This window comes from Chrysemys picta, chromosome 2 (genome assembly GCF_011386835.1).
Source record: "Chrysemys picta bellii isolate R12L10 chromosome 2, ASM1138683v2, whole genome shotgun sequence".
Taxonomy (NCBI): domain Eukaryota; kingdom Metazoa; phylum Chordata; order Testudines; family Emydidae; genus Chrysemys; species Chrysemys picta.
The window spans coordinates 50115782-50136824 of NC_088792.1; the positions used below are offsets into that span (position 1 = coordinate 50115782).

General features: G+C 41.5%; 1 protein-coding gene across 9 annotated transcripts in view; it reads left to right on the forward strand.

Annotated features, from left to right (window-relative positions):
* The window catches only part of DYNC1I1 (dynein cytoplasmic 1 intermediate chain 1), a 316422-nt gene that overhangs the window by 208358 nt on the left and 87021 nt on the right, over positions 1-21043 (forward strand). For all 9 annotated transcript variants that reach the window (XM_065587000.1, XM_008163430.4, XM_065587006.1 and 6 more), the window contains 3 exons: positions 2889-3051; positions 6973-7072; positions 11896-12021. In XM_065587000.1, the coding sequence (XP_065443072.1) occupies positions 2889-3051; positions 6973-7072; positions 11896-12021 (389 nt within the window). The remainder of the gene's footprint in view (positions 1-2888; positions 3052-6972; positions 7073-11895; positions 12022-21043) is intronic.

Sequence of the window (21043 nt, forward strand, 5' to 3'; positions counted from 1 at the left end):
TGTGGTTTCCTGTGTCCTCTTCGGTGCAGCGTGGTGCCAAGCCATCTAAGGCCAAAACCCAACATAAAGCTACTGAGGGGAAAATGTCAAAAGGGGTGTGCACAGCTGTGTCAATCTGGTATTTGAAACAAAAATCCTATATACTACAGCTCAGCAAGTGGAACATAGTTTTGAAGTGTAGCTTTGAACTCTGTCATTTTGAGTTTCATTAAGTGTTAGGGTACACCAAGGTATGAAGTTACAGTTTAATATCAGTGCTCTCGAGGTGTTCTCAGAGATACAAGGTAAATTTAAGTATATTGAATTAACCTTTGGGCTGTTGCTATTTAACCAAGTAAGACCTGGAGAGACTGAGAGATATTTTTCAAAAATAAATACTTCAATTAAAATCTGAACAATCAGTTCAAACATAGAAGACCTTTGATTCAGCTATTAATCAGTACCGGTTGGAATCTGTAGTTTTAGAAAAACACTTTGTTAGCTGTTGATTCTTGTACGATATGTTGTTTGCAAGCCTATTTACAAATGTTGGGCCATATTCTTTTATGCACTGAAGTCATTAGAGCTTCACCAGCTGGGAATTTGGTCCATTGGCAGGATTAATTTGTTGTAAATTCAATGACACCTGTGGCATTTTCCAAAGGTAGATACTGCACCCTTTTTCCAAGGTAGCTAATATAACTAAAACAAAGATTAATCGTTTAAAATGGCATATTGTTAACGACAGCTATTCAGTTTACTGTGTTTGATTTATAAGATCATAGAGATAGCATGCAATGCATTACAAATCACTGGAATTGGCTGGTATAAACTGAAAGCAGAATTTAGCTTTGGAACTCTAAGAACTTCTCAATTTCCTTTTCTCCTTATATCCACGCTCAAGTTATAGTTTGTGAACAGGTTATTAAACCCTATGAGGAAAGTAAACTCAGTGCATCTTGTAAGGAGTGTTTTTTAACTGGTGGAATATATTGAAAATGTCCTTTTCAGAATTTGGGCCCAGTTAGTGTAAACTGAAGGATCTGGCCCATATCCTTTGTAATAGGATCATTATATATGACCCGATTGTGGGTGGCCCTTGAGTGAGTACACAGTGTGAAGAGCAGGGCACAAAGAGCCTTCCCCCACTTGTGCCCCCACCATCACCCTAGCAAGTTCCACCTACAATTGCACAATCCCACAAGGTACAGTGAAGAGATGAGGCCATGGCCCCACCCCTCTTCTCCACCAGCAACAGAGTTGGCCACCATCATAAAGGGGAGTATATTGTGAAGGGGTGTAGCAATAGGTGTGCTCACTTGTGCACTGGAGAGCTCTGGGAGGCACCTTCACCTACTCAGGGCTATAAGCCAATCTAAGAGCTAGGTATTCAGAGGTTCTGAGCACCCACAATTCCAGTTGAAGTCAATGGGAGTTGCAGGAGCTCTGCACCTCTAAGGATCAGGCTGTAGTGTAGCAAAGTGTGATGAACCTTGGAGATGTATAACATAGGTATCATATATGTTAGCCACAGATTATAAATCAATATAAGCATATGCTGTGATCACACAAACTGACAAAATTAAGTGTGCAATGCTAAAAATCCCCATCTCATGTAAGTAGGCTTGGCAAAATTCAATCCTTAATTTTTGATAATATCAATGTATATTTTTAAGCATTTTTTTTAGAATTTTATCAATTTAAATTTTCAGAGCTGCAGAACATTATGGGGGGATCAGACAATGGGGAGGATCAGACAATAATTATTTGATGACAGTAGATAACGAGAATCAAAAAGTTAGTTTTATAATTGTTAAAACACAAATTGTCAACATCACATGTAAAAATATACAAAGTAAATAGCCTAAAATGAAAGTGTAATAATTTCTCTAGCAGCAACTTTCTTACTTTGCCTAATTGTAAAGTTTGATTATTATTGATGGAAATATTATTTTGTCAATTTCTGTGCGTACAGGGAAATTGATGTTTGTCAGCATTAACCAATAAAAATCTAATTCTTCCAAACCTACATATAAGTAGTCATATTTCTTCCAATGGTCATTCATTTGGAAAATGTCTAGTTTTCTAAGGGTTAATCATATTTTTAATCAAATGTCAGAATCTGGCTCAAAAAAATATTATGCCTGTAAAAGATTTTCATTCTCTGTAGCTTTTGATGGTGTCAGTGAGCAGGGACTTGTACTGTAACTCCGTCAACTCTGGTTTTAAAGTTCTTTTACAAATAATAATTTTTTTAAAGAAAATAGAATTGGTTTGTTTTTTAGATTTTGCTTCACTTTTAACATGCAAAGGGAACTTTAGCTATTTATTTCATTGCCTCACAAACTATCCAAAACAGGAACAAAATTTACCAGTTACACCAGGAAGAAAATGAAAGAACAGAACAGAAATATTATCTGACGTGAAATGCCAGCAGCCCTTTTAATACAATGAACTGTAGTATAACTTTTACCAAGTTAAGAAGATTATTTTATTTTAGCCATAAAAAGTTATCTGCTTTAAAAGGGCATTTAAGACAGGTCCTCTGTTATATAAGTGCTATGCTTTTTCAAGTTTAGTATGGCAATTAATGTCAGTCAGAACTATTTCCTGAAATATGAACGAAGGGTTTATTTAATTTTGGGTCTTAAGTATTTTCTTCTTCAGAATAATAAATATGCAAGATATAAGATCTCTTCTGCATAAATGCCACATTCTGTGAATACAGGAGTACATTTTGATACATTTAAAATAATTCTTAGTAATGATTTTAAATGTAAAGCAATGATTTATTCCTGTCAGTACTGCAATGAGCTTTCATATAAAAAGTTCCTTTTTACTGAAGACTTTGATTCATTTGGCAAGGTCTCAGCTGTCATATTCTTAACAATGTTTTTGTACTTTGCAAGCTCCTCCTAGAGAATTGACAGAGGAAGAAAAACAACAGATTCTCCATTCAGAAGAATTCCTGATATTTTTCGACCGAACAATACGTGTAATTGAGCGAGCTTTGGCTGAAGATTCAGACATATTCTTTGACTACAGTGGCAGAGATGTAGAAGAGAAAGATGGGTCAGTTTTTTATTTTTTTTAAATAACACCCCACTCTAATGTATATTGAAGAAAAGCTGATAAAGGTGCATCTTTAAAAAAACAGAATACTGTACAGAGAGAGACGATTAAAGCTCAGAGGTTGATACGTTTGAAAGTCTATAATCAGTGTGTTATAGTGAATTATTTTGTAAAATAGCTTCATGGTTGATTGCACTGATTTCTTTTAAAATTCTTATTAGAGCTAGTCTAAATTTTTTGAATTTCAATATTTTGACAACATTTCAAATTTTGATGAAAACAAGGAAAATATTGGGGGAAAATGATTTTTCCCTCTGATTATTATTTGTCATTTCATACTCCTTTTTAAACTTTGGACCAGATTTTTATGGGTAGTTAGGCACCTAAAGATGTGGAAAGGCTCATGGTATCTTCAAAAGTGACTAGGAGCCTAACTTCTATTGGAGTTGAAAATCCCCTAATGTTCCTTACTACTTTAAAAATCTGGCTCTTTGCAACTGAGCCACTGACTAGATCATCAAGAGGAATCTTCAGGACAACATCTTCATTATGATTCTTCTTTATTATAGCACTATCTTTCAGACAATATAAAAAAAATCAAGGTCTTGATCACCTGTTTTCATTAATAAGTCATTATACATTTCAAGGGTAGGGTGTTAGTTCTGAAATCTTAGCTAGTTTCCACTTGGAGTAATTGCATTCTGCCTAAATGAGGGCTTGTCTACATGGTCAGTGAGTGTGTGACAAGCCAAGGTGTGAATCTACAACACACTAGCCTGCTGTGCACTAACTGGCCATGTGGACCCTGCTGTGGTGCACTAAAAGTTCTGCGGTGCACACGGCAAAGTGTACTACGGAACATTTAGTGTGTGGTAGCAGGGTCCACCCAGCCGGATACTGAGTGGCAGGCTAGAGAACTGTAGATTCATACCCTAGTTTCGCATGCACTAAGTCTTTGTGTGGACAAGCTCTAAAATTCTCCCCCACAGTTTTAATTGGATACAGTATTCTTCATGTACTGCCCACTACTGAACAGCTGCAGTTCACCCCAGAGGTTCCTGTGATTCCTCTACACAGAGTTTATACAGCCAGTTAATACAATCTGTGAAGTATTTGGATCCATGTAGCTGAAAGGTGCTATGTAAATGCAAGATCACAATCATTAAATATCTTTAAATTAAAGCAAGAGTTTCTTTGTCTAAAGTTCAAGAAGAATCATGAAGACACAACTTTGAACAGCCCAATCCGTTGAAACCACCATTCTCCTCACAGAGCCAAACCTAAGTGGGGTTAGGGGTGATGGAATCTACTTCTCAACTGCCAGCCCACAGGCAGACCACAGGGCTTCTGCTGCTGTTCTAGCCTGTGGGTTGGAATAATAGCAACTGCCCGTCTGTGGAGCTGCCCAGCCACTGAATCTCTATACGCATAAATCCAGTGCCCCTTCCACAAGTCTTGCTCCTTTTTGTGCTGTTCTATTTGGAGCTGGTGCAGAGTCCATCTTTCCACACAAAATGGGTTTGGAGGTTGTCTTCTAAGAAGTATTAGTGCTCCTTACCAGGCTACCATGGGGCTTCCATGACATTAGGGTTGCCAACCCTCCCGAATTGGCCAGGAGTCTACTGGAATCGGCCTCAATCTCCCGGTGACTATTTTTAGCAATCTGGGAGTTTTTAATAGGCCAAAAGTCTGGTCGGTGGTGCAGCAGGGCTAAGGCAGGCTCCCTGCCTGCTCTGGCTCCACGTGGCTCCCGGAAGTGGCCGGTATGTCTGGCTCCTAGGCGCACGGGTGGCCAACGGGTTTCTGCGCGCTGCCCCCCATGCCCTGCCCAGAGCGCCAACTCCACAGCTCCCATTGGCTGGGAACTGCAGCCAGTGGGAGCTGTGAGGGTAGTGCTTGCAGGCAGGGGCAGCACGCGGAGCCAGACATGCTGGTCGTTTCCAGGAGCCACCCGAGGTAAGCGCCGCCCAGAGCCTGCACCTCTCACCCCCTCATACACACCAACCCCCTGCCTCAGCCCTGAGCCCCCTATTGCATCCAAACTCCCTCCCAGAATCCGCACCCTTCATCCCTCCTGCACCCCAACCTCCTGCCCCAGCCCTGAGCCCCTTTCCGCACCCAAACTTCCTCCCAGTGCCCGCATCCTTCGCACCCTCCCATACCCCAACCCTCTGCCCCACCCCTGAGCCCCCTCCTGCACCCAAACTCCCTCCCAGAGTCTGCGCGGCACACACCCTCCTGCACCCCAATCCCCTGCCCCAGTCTCAGCCCGGAGCCCCCTCCCACACTCCGAACCCCTCGGCCCCACCTCCCAGCCCAGAGCCCACACCACCTCCCGCACCCAACCCCTTGCCCCAGCCCGGTGAAAGTGAGTGAGGGTGGGGGGAGAGCGAGCGATAGAGGGAGGGGGGATGAAGTGAGAAGGGGTGGGGCCTCGGAGAAGGGGCAGGGCATTGGCATGGCCTCGGGGGAAGGGCGAGGCAGATGGCAGGGTAAGGGTGTTTGGTTTTGTGCAATTAGACAGTTGGCAATGCAACCCTAGATGACGTTGAAGACCTTACTTAGACCATTGCAATGAGTGAATCCACAATGAACACAAGAAGGTAACATGTGGTAGGGGAATACATATATAGGACCAGACAGTCATTATAACTTGAGTGGCGATAACTTATGTGGATTTGGAGCTGGGGCATATTATGGCTTTAGAAGAACTATACGCATTTCAGGCACTGTGGAATATGTTGTTTATTATTATTTGAACTGTGGCAGAACCTAGAAGCTCCAGCCATGGACTAGGATCCCATTGTGCTAGGTGCTGTACAAACCCTAAACAAAAAATGGTCCCTGCCCCCAAAAGCTTACAATCTAAGTATAAGACAAGAAACAACAGCTGGATACAGACAGGCCAGATGGAGGAGCACCAGGAAACAATGAGATCATACTAGTCAGTGTGATAGGCAGTAGTTACAGTTCACCACTTGCCTCACAATTGTCAAGTTTTTGGTAAGCATCATGGCACAGGAGAGTTTTAAGAAGGGATTTGAAGGAGGATAAGGAACTAGCTTTGTGGATGTTTACAGGGAGCTCCTGCCATGCATGAGAGGCAACATGGGAGAAAGGGATCGTTGTTTGAAAATGTAACAAGTGGGTGATGAAGGCTAGAATCATTGGATGATTGGAGGTGGGAAGTGACATCTCAGTAGCATGAGAGAGATGATTGGTGGGGTAGGGATAGGCTGAGAATGGTCTTGAAAATTAAGACAAATAGCTCATGTTTGACAGATAGAGAAAGGGGAGCCAGGAGGGATGCAAGGGAAGGGGTGACAATCAAAGTAATGAACTAGCAAAATGGTCTTTGCTGCAGAATTTCAAATGGAAATGATTGGGGCAAGATTGCATTTGTCAAGTCCAGAGAAGAGGATGTTGCAGTAGTCAAGACATGAGATGATGAGAGCCAGAATGAGACTTTTAGCTGCGTGGGTGATAGGAAAGGTTGTATCTTAGCAATGTTACACAAAAAGAATTTGCAAGGTTTAGACAAAGCCTGAATGTGAGGATCAAGAGAGAGGACAGAATTGAAGATGATGACCAGGTTGTGGGCCTAAGTGACAGCAAGGATGTTTGTCCACAGTGATTGAAGAAGCTGAATGGGAGAGGGCTTGGGGGGGAAATTAGCAATTCTGCTTTTGGTCAAATATGTACGCAAATTTATTCCAAATGCAAAAATGTGACTCTTCTGTTACTCCCAGGTAAGCTGGCCAATAACACCAAATAGCCAAGGACAGGATTATTAAGTGAAGATGACAAGGCTGGGAAAGAGGGAATGGGAAAAGGGGGCAGTCAGAAATCCTTACATTTGTGGTCATGGCAAGTAAGCCTTGGTACTTTAAAGCATACCTTTTGTTGTTTGAATCCACACAGAGATGTTCAAGCCGGAGCCAACCTTTCCTTTAATCGTCAGTTCTATGATGAGCATTGGTCAAAGCATCGCGTTGTCACCTGTATGGATTGGTCTCTTCAGGTAAGATTTGCAGTTGTGAACCACATATAAAGCTTTGATTCTGTTTTATCTGGTAAGATTTTGTTTCATTGACATTAGGCATTAGTTAACAATTGGCTATGAAAGAGTGTGTGTGTGTGTGTGTGTGTGTGTGTGTGTGTAGGGGGAGGGGGAGACTAGTGAGTATCTGAATCTGTCTTTTGTTTGTATCTGATGTTAAAAATCATGACTTAATATTTAAACTATGTATTAATACCCTACCCAAATGGTAAAACCTCCAGTTTTCCACTCTCCTAACAACTTCTACCCTACAGTTACACATTTTCTGTACAAAAGTTTGTGGCACATTGAAAGTTTATAATTTGACGACCAAGTAAAGTAAACACAATTGCAGGCAGGAATAACTAGCACAAAGAATTGAATATTTTGACTGTTTTATTTTTCATATTTAATGCCTTAAAAAAAGATGTTGAATGTACCTGACTCTGCCACAGAGGTTTTCAGCAGAGCTCTACGAAAACCGAAGGGTCTTACAGATGACTTTAGGTCCAGCTTGCCACAGAGTACACCAGGTTTTCAGTACTGGGGCTTCTTTCCTGCAGGTCTCTGAGATATACAGGAGCAGTGACTAGTTGAAAGGGGAGCAGCAGATGAGGAGGACATGAAATATCCCGGCTCCTGAGCACCTTAGGAGCTTAATGTGTAAAAGTTTATGTGCTTAAAGTTGAAGTAGATGAGCAGTGTATGTGGATGGGGAGAGGCAATGGAATAGGCACCCAGTGATTCTGACTAGCAATAATTTTCTCTCCATCCTCCTGTACACTTCCTAAGAGAGTAGGACTGTCTTTTGTCCCTCCATACCTGGTGACGGGTCTTTGTGTGTTAAAATGACAGTTGACAAGGTGAGGGGAAGCAGTGAATTGGCAGGCAGTTAGAATGAAAGGCATTGGAAGCCAGGGAGAGACAGTCCTGCATTAGATCAGGGGGCCCAAATAATTTAGTTTTAATGTGTCACATAGGCCACAGTGCCTTGGTTACATCATACATGATCCAAGATACTTTAGGAACAATGGGATATAATCTCATCTGCATGTGAACTGAGTTTTTTCGTCTATATAACTGACTCCCCAAGACTCAAATTAAGAATTTATTTCTGTACTTTCATACCTAAGAATATAAATTTTACAAGAGGTATGTACTGGCATGTGGGTGGCCTTTAAGCACATATGGATTTACACAGAAATCAAGTATAAGCCTGAGGAAATGCTTATCATGGTTGTTCACTTGTTCAGGAGCTGGAAATTACATGGAATTCTTATCTGATATTTTCCTAACAGGCAGCTTTTAGTAGTCCCAGGACAGCAAGATAAAGCCGAGTTAGAAAACTGCCAGATGTAATTGCTCAGCCCCTCAGGCACACAAGCATGTTCTATTTCCCGCCTCTTTGTTCTGGGGTGGCCCTGCCCCGCCTTCCCCTCCCTGCCTTCCCCTCCCAGTAGCTCCTGAGTCCTTATTTCTTTGGCATGTGCAGTTGAGCTATTCTCAGTGCCACTCCACATTTCATTGGGGGTGGGCCACTCTGGCTTTTCACATTTCCTTTGTCGTGTTCATGTAATGGAGAAGGAACTTGAGCAAGCTTGACGTATCTCACCAAGCAGAGGTTTATGGTATGCTCACACTCCCACCCTGACATTATGCAATGCCTAGTGTACCAAACGGTATTTGACCTATCAGGCGAACGGCAGAATACATTACTCAATTGTCTGTGATTAAACTGTTCCTGCAAAATACGCTGAAGGCAAATAGGTTAACGGAAAAAATATAAAAAGAACATTGATGCCTTGATTAAACACATTATCTTGTTCCCTAGTCACTTGTGATATATGGGTCAGGACATGTGGGATCCCTCATACAATTGAAGTCAATCCAGTAGTCTGCTCATTCTTTTGCAGAAAGAAGGGTAAAAGTCTTAGGTCCTTACTCAGCTTTTATTCAGGCAAATGCCCAAATAGGTTCAACTTTCATGTAAAAAGGGAGGGAAATCACATTGCTTGGTTTAGAATGAGGTTATATCAGATAAAAAGCCAAAAACAAGTGAAAAGCTACAGAGTTCAGACACACAGTGTCCCTGATCCTTCTTGACTCTCGTGTGATCACCCCAAAGGCAGGCCAAGGGTGGGACATTTTACAAAACTATCCTTAATGTAGACAGGACCTAAGTGTGGTGTTTTTGTCCCTGGGCTTGCTCCCTTCAGATAAAAGCATTGTCCTGTCGCTAAGTGTGGTGTTTGTCTGTGGGATTTACCCTTGCCTTCCCAAAAGGGGGATTGGTGTGCACTCATTGATTGGGGACCTGGGAGTCAGGATTTTCTTCATCAACCCCTGAGAGGTGCCCACCTGATAATTTTCATAGTGCTTCACCTCCTCTCTCAATAGCAATCACCCTTTCAAGTCAAAACTCCTCATAATGGTTGTCCAATTCAATATGATGCCAATCAATGACTGAATATCTAAAGTTGGGACTAAATTTACAAGTTGATGCCTACACTGTGACTCCAGAATGCATGCAAACTGTTAACTTACAAGCCGGCATTTGTTTGTGCTCAGACAGGCTACCATAAAGTCACTTAGAAACCTCCAGTTGCTTTCTACAGGAGAATGAACTAGCCCCAAATAGGCAACTTTGCTGGTAAACAGATACTTAGGTACACAGTTAAGCCGTCTTTACCTCTCTCACAATCCTGGGAGGGATTGGCTGGTTTCTGGTGTAAAGCAGATCAGTCTCAAGGATGCTGTACTTTGTATCAGGTGCCAATGGCCCGTAAGGGCTGTTCCAGCAGCCAGGGAATGCCGGAATGTAGGTGCAACCCAGCCATGTTTCCTTTTCCCCAGAATGGCCCATACATTGGAGTTGGGAGAGGAGGTGAAATGAAAGCAGCTATGGCAGCCCTATGCTAACCAAATATTCCCTCACACATGGGAAGAGGGGTCTGGGATCTGGCCTCTATTCTACTTAGGAATGATAAAGCTTGAATAAAAACATAATCAGCTGTATGAAACACTGGTCCATAAAAATGGACACAAGTTAGGTCTTTTCTATCACACTCAGCTCTATTTTTTTTTTTTTTTGCTCCAAAGGAACTTTTGAAGGATGGGGGGAGGGTGAAAAAAGGTTTTAAAACATTTTTTTAAAATGTCTTTGTAGGCTTCAAACTAGAAGGGGCCAAATTCATGAAGTCATTATAGTTACATCAGGAATTAATTTGGCCCATTATCTTTATAGAAGCTGTCTGTATTGAAGAGCTGTTTCTCCCAGCTCTGCATTTCCCCTGCACAGTGGTAAATGGCTTGGAACTAAGAGATTTCACCAGCTTTCCTATGTAATGCTGCAGATACCAGAAGAAGAACTTGAGCTGAATCACTCTTGGTTGAAACTGGAGAGGCTTGATGACAAGTCATTCTCCATGAGGGCCCCATTGGTTTGCCAGAATCCATATCTTCTAACCTGGACATGACACAAAGCTCGTCTTTTGATCTTGGGCATTTGGATTGAGGGATACAGTTTTTTGAAGTATATGTATGTGTGTAAGTGGGGGATGAGAACAGTATAAATGACTTGTGTTGTGTGGGTAGATTATTGTTAATATTATTATTTTGATCTTGATATTTGATACCTGGGTTTTTAACGATCGTAAAAGTGCCCAGGCCAATTTTAATGGTCACTTATTAGCTTAAATTATGAAATACATAAGCAAGTATTTGCATAAAGTATTTGCATAATGATGTACTCATTCACCCATATGCCAGTTCTATATAAATATATATATATGCTTATTTTTCAGCAAGATTAGGTTAGATTCTTTTGTAATAAAGTAGATTTCTTGGTTTTTCTCATTCCTGATGTAACTGAACTGAAGTAAATAGACTTACATCAGAAATATGTTTGGCTCCCTATACTTAAATTAGTTTTGCTTATGATAGTTGAAAACAATATATTGTAATCAATATAGTCTGAAAGTCTAATTCATCATACATGTTTTCTTTGAGATTGACTGTACTAGAAAATATGGACCTGGTTCTTCACTGTAATGAGTGCCCTCAAATCCTGTTTGATGGCACTCTGCACTTCAAAAGAGGACCTCAGCATCTTGCAGAATTAGACCCTGTGTGAAGAAGGTTTTCATTTGTTATTTGAATCTTCTGTACTAGATGCCTTATTCTTATTCTGAAATAAGAAGGAAAAAGCAACTCTCTACCATGCTGAAGAATGTGGACTTCAGAATAAAAGCTGATCTATTGTTTGAATATTATATATATATTATATTATTCTATAAATAATATATATATATATATATATATATATATATATATATATATATATATATATATATATATATATATATATATATTATATAAATTGATGGAGACTAAAATTTCATAGTCTCAGAAAGGAAATGTTTTAAGCATTCAAATTAAATTTTCAGATTTCACTCTTAGTAGAATTTCTGTAACGGGACCTTTTTCATAGCAAAGTTTGAATATCTGAAGTCTTTCTTAAGTTATATGTTTTAGAGAACTACCTACAGTAAATAATGTTATCCTGGTGATATCTGAGAGGACGCTATATGAAGCCAACAGAGAAATCTTTAAGGACTTTACTAATAAAATATAAAACCAAAGTGTAGCTAAACAGTATGTTTGGAGTGGTGTGTGTTATTATTAAAACCAGATACTTGTTACCACATGTAGCGTGAGAAATGATTGCTTCTGTCTCATATGATTTCACATAGTTTCTTCATCCCCAAAACAGAATCTAATCCTACTGCATGTTCTCTCGTGTCTAGTACCCTGAATTGATGGTTGCTTCTTATAACAATAACGAAGATGCTCCACATGAGCCAGATGGGGTGGCCTTAGTTTGGAACATGAAGTTTAAGAAAACCACACCAGAATATGTTTTCCATTGTCAGGTAAGATTCAGTAAGCCATTCATTTCCTACTAGGCAAAACAGAGTTGGCTATGCAACCCATCTGCCTATTGCTTGGATGAAGAGGCCGAGGTTAAAAACAGACAATTTTGGAAAAAGTACAAGCAGCAGCCTAATGTTTTGAGAAAGCATCAATCCTTCTGAAACAATAATGTAGCCCTGTCAGGGACTGAGTGTCATTCTCTATTTAAAACAACCCCTAAAAGAATTAGTTTATAAAGACCTTGCACTTATGAAGTAACTGTGGTGTACCACTTCCTCATCCAGGCAGCAACATATGCTTTCCCACCCACGTTCACTTCCTTGCGTCCTCTGTGTCCCAAGCTGCCTACTCTCACTCCTCTGATGTTCAATGTGATTTTTCAACTTTAAAATGCATAAATATACACCACATTTCTGAACATTCATTTTGCTGATATCTTGGTAAAAATGACTTAAGCAATATGAGGATTCTTCAACAAATTAGCATTTGACTATCCTATGGGCTATCCAGCTACATAATTTCACTCAATGCTATTGCATGGCCAAGCCTCTTCAGAAGTCTATAGACAATTTAAAAATAGTCTGACACTTCATTTCCTTGTGCATGTTTACACTTCTTTCCCCATTGTTTTTCGATTTCACATGACATAGCCTGAAATCATCTGAATTTTCTGCTCATATTCTCTATTTCCATCACATTGCCCAAATGATGGAGCATGGCTTGGTTCAAGACTCCAGCCCCTTTATTAATACCCTTCCACTGTAATTATGTTTGGAATCCTGGCATGCAAAAAGCATGTGGAAAAGTTTCAGTTTGTAAAATTTTACAATTGGGGATTAGTAAACTGCAGATTATGCTGTGGTAAAAATTGCTTCTTTTGGAAAAATATGTATTACCTGGCTAGCTGTGTAAACTGAGTGGTCATTTTACATTTAAGGACCAAAGATCTTTTTGAACTAAATTTATGTTTGGACTTTGGTACATTATCAGATGTAACATAGTGGGAGGGAGTTGCTGGAATTGGAGTAACTGCTTCAACCTGATTAAGTAACCTTAAATTCACATGCTTTTCTAATTTACTATCCCAAAAGCAACTCCACAAGAAGCTGGACCTGCACAGTAAATATGCCATACATATTTTTATCTTTGAAATAAGAACATTCTTTTTCTTGGTATCCTATTTGGCAGTCTGATATGTCCCTTCAACACATCTGAGAGCATGGCATCCTAATTATGTTCAGATCATTTTAAAATATTCGTGCAGCTTCATGTTCTAAACAAAATATTAAAGTAGAGAAAATACCCATTGCATATTCAAAAGGAATATGGTTTTATTCAAGTTAATGGCCAGATTCTGACCAGTCCTGTATGGGAAGGGGAAGACAGAGAGAATAATATACCCCATGAATTAAAAATCTGCCAGGACATGCACTTTAAAGCTAAACCAGTTCATGGAAATGAACAAGTATGGAGCCAGATTCATCCCCTCAAGGCACAAAGATGTCTTCAAGATTTGACTAATTGAGTTTCTTCTTACTTCTCCCATAGCAGGTAGGGTAGATCGTCTCACTTTCTGCCATGATATGATACAAGCATTGGGTCTGGACCCCTGAAAATCTCTGTCTTTTGGGATAGTCATGTAGCACAGTGCCTTCATGCAACAACTTGGGTTAACCTCTCCTACAGTGACAACGAGCTCAGATTCTGTGTCTATGGGAAATATTGTGTTGCTGTGCCAGGATATCCACAGACATGTTGATGCTCATGTTCCCCAGTGCCATTTTAAGTTGGAACCAAATTTGAACCATGGTTTCTGGGAAGGTATCACATAGAATTTCTCCTGTGTCCCGGATTGGCTGAGCATACCCCATGTGATTTAGAGGGGCAGCAGAAAGCATTTCACTTGGTCTCTTCAATACAGGCTGTTTTAGCTGAGCTAACTGATTCAGATGGAAAATACGAAAAAAAATGTATGCTACTCAGAGTCTGGAAGTCAGTTCTCTAGATCATCATGTTGTTATTCTATTAGTTAGTGGAAACCAACTGTATTATTTAGCCTCGTATCATATACATTATAGTTTTGCAAGGGAACATTCCCTGACTCAGAGTCCTGATTCAGCCACTTCACTATGTCTTGTATCAGCTATGCCCAGTTTTCCTTCAGATCCAGCTGATACTGTGACTGTTCAGCAGTTATAGGTGAATGTACATTCTTCATTACAGCTACATTGCCCAGGCATGACAAAAGTTTTGCCTTGATCAGCTGCCCCCCACAACACCTCCCCATCCTTTGTCCCTGTATTTCCACATATCCGAGGTCTTGGAAAAACATCCATTGATCATGGGTAACCAAAATGTCCTGTGCAGGAAAGACGCCTGATCTGCTCACAGCTGTCCTCCCACAGTGATCACATATTATCTTCCACATAGACTCCATAGACAACACCCTCCATCATCTTCTACTCCACTATGATCTTTAAACTCAGCCTATACAAATATGTATATAATGACTAGAAATACCACCATCTCTATTTAGGTCATCCTGTACCCATCCAGATATGTAAAAGCTATTTATGAGTAAAACATAGATAAAGCTAGGTTTCAGAGTAGCAGCCGTGTTAGTCTGAATCCGCAAAAGAACAGGAGTAGAATCATAGAATCATAGAATATCAGAGTTGGAAGGGACCTCAAGAGGTCATCTAGTCCAACCCCCTGCTCAAAGCAGGACCAATTCCCAGCTAAATCATCCCAGCCAGGGCTTTGTCAAGCCGGGCCTTAAAAACCTCCAAGGAAGGAGACTCCACCACCTCCCTAGGTAACGCATTCCAGTGTTTCACCACCCTCCTAGTGAAATAGTTTTTCCTGATATCCAACCTGGACCTCCCCCACTGCAACTTGAGACCATTGCTCCTTGTTCTGTCATCTGCCACCACTGAGAACAGCCGAGCTCCATCCTCTTTGGAACCCCCCTTCAGATAGTTGAAGGCTGCTATCAAATCCCCCCTCATTCTTCTCTTCTGGAGACTAAACAATCCCAGTTCCCTCAGCCTCTCCTCATAAGTCATGTGCTCCAGACCCCTTCATGTGCTCCAGACCCCTGAGCCTGAGGCCTGTAGGTCCTTTTGTTACAGCTTTATCTATAAAAATAACAGGAGTATTCGTGGCACCTTAGAGATTAACAAATTTATTTGAGCATAAATAAAGCCCACGAAAGCTTATGCTCTAATAAATTTGTTAGTCTCTAAGGTGCCACAAGTACTCCTGTTCTTTTTATAGATAAAGCTGTAACAAAAGGACCTACAGGCCTCAGGCCTGCATGACAATTAGCTTAGAATAGCTTAGAATAGCCTTAGCTAAGGCAGTGATGACATAGGCGGTTACTAGGTAAGTTGTATTTAACCAATAGATTGACCTTAAGTCACAAGATAAGGATTACAATAAATGAGAGTGGTACATGATAGGGAAAGGCAAAGGGAGATACTGCAGAAGTATACTTCTGGAATTTTAGGAAAGTTTAAAAGTATGTTGAGCTTAACCAAAACTTACATGAACTAACTGCAGGTGTACCATGGCAACTAATTGATGTAAGAATAATGTAAATGATTAATAGACCTAGTGAAGATAGGGACCCTAATATTGTTACGTGGAAGTACGTACAAGGAAAGAAAGTTGAAACCATCATTAAATATTATAATATATTGTGGGGGGCAGCGTAACTGCCTATGAAAGGTAAGACCTAGCCTGTGGGCAGTGGGATACGTTAGAATGACCATATGCAGATCGTTTCACCTATTCTGGGGTTCCCCAAAAGGGATGATGTGAGTATGCAAGTGTTGGACAATGTTGTTTTGGCTCTATCTCCTTTCCTATATTATAGTGGTTGTGATCCTGTTGGTTTGACTAACAAATTTTATAACATTGCTAGTCAGAGAGCACATAATGGACTGTTTCTCATGTGCTCCTCATGGTCCTCGTTCTGTTGACAACCTCACTACTGTAGCTAATTCGGAAGCAGAACCCTTTCAACTATTGCATAGTAGATAAAAGCAAATACCCGCTTATCAATCAGGCTACAACACTCTCAGTATGCCTCTGAGATATAGCAGATGCAGGCCAGATATGTACCCTTTACTTTGTGCACTCCACATAAATCAGCCACACATGCCAGAGTACAACATTAATAGACACAGGCTGAAGCCTTTCTTTTTCTGCACGGAGGAGAAACAGGAGCTTGTACTTGAGTAGAATATATTGCATATTGAATTGTATTCAATTACATGAAAAGTTTCTCAAATTGTTGTAGTATCTATGAATTTCCTGGATTCCACGTTTTTATTGCCAGTAGGTACATGCTGTGTGGTGACATTTGTGGAACCTTCACTTTTTTATGTTCTGATGTGACTTTCAAATGTTTAGTGTTTTCAACTTACAACATACTGTATATAACATAACTCTACATTAACAACGTATTTTTGAGGCAGATGAAGTGAGAGGGAGAGATGGACTTTTTGTTTTTTGAATTACGGCATTCCTTCCCATTTAAATGCCTTTTTTATATCCCCTAAACCCAGAATTATATTTTGCTCACTAGTCCAAGTTCTGGTTCTAGTGAACCCACCTGATCATCCACAAAATCAGACTTTGCCTTTTAAATAGCAGCTTTGTAATGAGATTCAGACATGAGGAAACTGGACATTACAGATGTGAGTGTCTTCAAACTGCACAGCCAAAGAACCCATGCAAACTAGTTCTGAGAAAAAAATTATGAACCCATTTCAAACCAAGCTCTAGGAAATACCCCCAGATATGGTGTTATAGCATCAGCAGCAGTACGCTTGTGGATCATCTATAGACCATTAATCAGATAAGTGAACTTCATCTGGACAGAACCTTAAATGATTTCAGCTTTAGAGTAAATTCTGTGAATGTTTGAAATTCCATGTCAGGAGTCATAACCTTACTTCTATATCTTTTTCAGTATATATTAAAGATGGTTATAAGTAAAATTCATTACAATGGGCTGTAAAGCTTTTTAGTGTTTGTTGTTTATTGTAATATTTTGCGAGACCATTGGAATTGCCATAGCTGATCACATCCATGGTCTGCCTTGTCCAGTATTCTTTCTGAAAGTGGTCAGTAGCAAATGCTTCAGTGGAAGGTTTATAGTTGCCACAAGGTCAGTTATGCAGTAATCTGCTAATAGAGGAGTTTTTTCTTAACACCAGGCAGCTAGGCTCAGGTTTTTAAGAATGTTTAGGCATTGCTGTATTCAGTATTGCAATGCCTAGCTGATTTATGATCCAAAGTCTCATTGTCAAAATTTGGGCACTTGTGGAGCCAAAATCCCTGTGACAGTGTATACGATTTAGGCTTCTAAATGCCTAAATCACTTTTGAAAATGAAATTTAGGCTTCCAAATCAGTTAGGCATTGCAATGCCAAGTGCAGCAACACCTAAATAGCTTCAAAAATCTGAACCCTAGTTGTTATGTCCTGAAGCATGGGGGCTGATCTCCCCATAACAGACCTGATGAAGAGCTCTATGGAGCTCAAAAGCTGGTCTCTTTCACCAACAGAAGTTGGTCCAATAAAGATATTACCTCACCCGCCTTGTCTCTCTTATTTTAGCTATTGTAACTGGTGATTATGTTCTTGCTATTCTTATAAACATCTAATTCTTTTAAAAATCCTACTAAGTACTTTGGCCATAGCTGCTGGAACTGGGGGTGCTGCTGCACCCCTTAATTTGAAGTAGTTATTCTCATATACAGGATTTAGTTTGGTTCAATGGCTCGCAGCTCCCCCACTATGTAAATTGTTCCAGCGCCCTTGACTTTGGCTCATTAATGTAGTGTGGGTGGCAGTACGTTTCACAGATTAATTATATATTGTGTAAAATGTTTGAGCATTTTTAAATATGTTGCTTTTTTATTTCGTTGACTATTCCCTTGTTATGTTTTAGAAGGGGAGAGACTAAATAACACCCAGCTCACCTTCTCTCTATTATTTATGATTTTATATATTTCCATCACATTACCCCCTTTTCTCCTTTCTTCAAAACAGAAACAAGACAGTCCTTGTATTTTTAATCTCTTCTGATTTGGAAATCTCCCTTTGCTTCATCATTTCTTCTTTTTACCCTTCTCTGGACTTTTTCTCTTTCTGGATATATCCAATGACATGCTGCTGCCAATATTTTAACAAGGAAGTGCCACAAATTGTTTCCTCCTTTAGCTCATCATAAATCCCAGCACCACAAGGGTGCATGCGGTGGTAGAAATGGAGAGACAGGGAAGAATGAGGGCCATGAGTTTGTTCATTTGTTTTCCTATGTAAGCAAAAACGTTTTATCGGAAACATAACCAAAGAGGAAGGCAACACCCCTTCCAAGGGAAGATTTGTTAAATGCTTTTCACTATGAGTGTTCTTTGGTAATCACAAATATACTGTGCATATTGATAATATAGCAGAGACTTCAGCCTGTGTAATTTCAAATGGGAAGGTTCGTGGACCCTCCCTCTGGAACATCGTGGATTCCTATGGCAATGAGATTCGTTCCAAAGGCAAAAATGTGCATTTCCGAAGTATTGTATGAGGCCCCATGGATGAGCCATTCCTTTTGGCAGCCTCTAGAGAGGGAGTGAATTGCAGCATATCACATTGACTCTCTCTTCAGTTTGGTGGTAGCATTTTAACAAGAGCTTCCCAGGATTCCCCTCCACCGTATAGCCTTTTTTGGATGGGGATGACCAAAACTGACCACAGTGGGCCTGAACATCAGCTGGTATAAATCAGCATATATTCAATGGAGCTACACTGACTTACACTACCTGAGGATCTAGCCCAGTATTCAAGGTGATAGCATTCAAGGTGATCTAGCCCAGTATTCAAGGTGATACCCAGAGCATCAATTCATAACAGTATTACAATATTTTCAGTTTCATTCTCTACTGCTTTTTTAGTAGAGACTAATATCATGTTTGGTATTGTTTTCATTGTGCAAATAAGTGATAACCTCTGGATTATCCACAAGTGCTAAGGTTACTGTTACTCATTGTCCATTGTTTATGTGTGATTAATCATCTGTATCCCATGATGTTGTTTCTCTTCCCTGATAGGATGAACTAAATTTTAAATAGGATTCAAGTCTAAACAAGCATTTGAGGCTTTGCATGTCTCAGGGAGAGAAAGAGGGCACATTTCAGAGGAAGAATCAGCAGGCCTCGAGAACTTTAGGACGTTTTAAATCTTTATCAATGTTCTGTTGCTCAGAAATGATCATTGTATTTGGCTATGTATCAGTGGCACCAATTGGGGGGGCTTAGGGGACAAGTGTCCCCACCCTGTCCAGGTTTTGCACTTGCAAACAGCCATTGCAGTGTCTCCTCCATTGTCTGGGCCACCAAATCCTCATGCCAGCTAAGAATCCCAGACAAGTCCCCAGGGGTGTCAGGGCCAGCCTCACTCCTGGCTACTTTCTAGCCCACAAACAGCTCAGAGGGCTTTTTTCTAGTAAAACACCTTGTGCTGTTTATTGGGAACCTTCTGGCCATCCTCCCAGAGAGAGTGTGTGTGTGACACCATCTACACTGGGGCCTCTCCTGACTGGTTGCCTGCTGCTGCTGTCGGAGGAGTTGCTGCTGCTGGAGGAAGAGGCTGTCATGGAGGTGCTGTTGTTCTGGTTGAGTTTTTGGAAACCCTTCATCTGATGTCCATTAATAGATCCCCAGGCATGGACAGGCTGACAGTGGAGTTCTACCTCATGTTCTGGGATGTCCTCGGCCCAGACCTCGCCATCATCTGGGTCGATTCCTTAGGGAGTGGGGTGCTCCCCCTGTCATGCAGGCTAGCTGTGCTTGCCCTGCTGCCCAAGATGGGGGACCACCGTGACCTTCGGACTTGGTGTCCCAGTCAATCCTCATCATGGACTACAAGGTCATAGCAAAGGCCATCTCGCTGCAGCTGGGGTCCATGCAGGTGGTTGTGGTCCATCCCACCCAGACCTATACCATCCCGGGCCATACCAGTTTTGATAATCTTTATTTGGTCTCGGATCTTCGTCTGCTCAGGTATGGCGATGGTCTGTCATTCGCCCTCCTGTCCCTGGACCAGAAGAAGGCATTCTATGGGGTGGCCCATGGGTATCTCCCAGGCACTCTGCATGCATTTGGCTTCGGGCCCCAGTTTGTGGGTTTTCTTCATGTGCTGTACGCCTCCACAGTGTTTGGCTCAACTAGACCCTGGCTGAACCTGCCATCTTTGGTTGAGGAGGGCATCAAGGCTGCCTGCTGTCAGACCAACTGTACACTCTGGCCATCGAGCCCTTCCTTCTTCTCCTTCACAGGAGGTTGACGGGGTTGGTGCTCCATGAGCCAGAGTTGCGGGTGTTCCTGTCAGTGTATGCTGACAACGTGCTCCTCGTGGTCCAGGACCTGGACATCTGGCGTGGGTGGAGGCCTGCCAAACTGTCTGTCTGGTGGTCTCCTCTTCCCAGGTCACCTGGTCAAGAGCTCTGGCCTGATGGTTGGGGCAGACGAGCTCTCTCCGACCTGTGCTCCAGGCCACCTGGTGGAGTGTGGGTCTGCTGCTCTATCTGGGTATCTACCTTTCCACCACCCATCCCTCCCCACCAGAGAACTGGCACAACTTGGAGGTCAGGGTGGCTAAGCAGCTGTGGAGGTGGACAGGACTGCTCTGATGCCTTTCCCTGCAAGGGAGGGCACTGATGTTTAACCAGCTGGTCCTGTCCATGCTCTGGCACCGGCTCAACACCCTGAGCCTGCAGGGTACCCTGGCCCGCCTTGAGCAGCTAACTCTGGAGTTCTTTTTGCCAGGGCTGCACTGGGTCTCTGCGGGGATTCTGAGTCTCCCCCTGGAGGAAGGAAGACAGGGCCTGCTCTGCCTACGCAGTCAGTCCATGTCTTCTGCCTCCAGGCCCTGCAGAGACTCCTTTATGGTGCAGGTAGTCCATCATAGCATTGTGCCACGTGCCTTCCTCCGCCGCCTCCGAGGGCTCTGATTT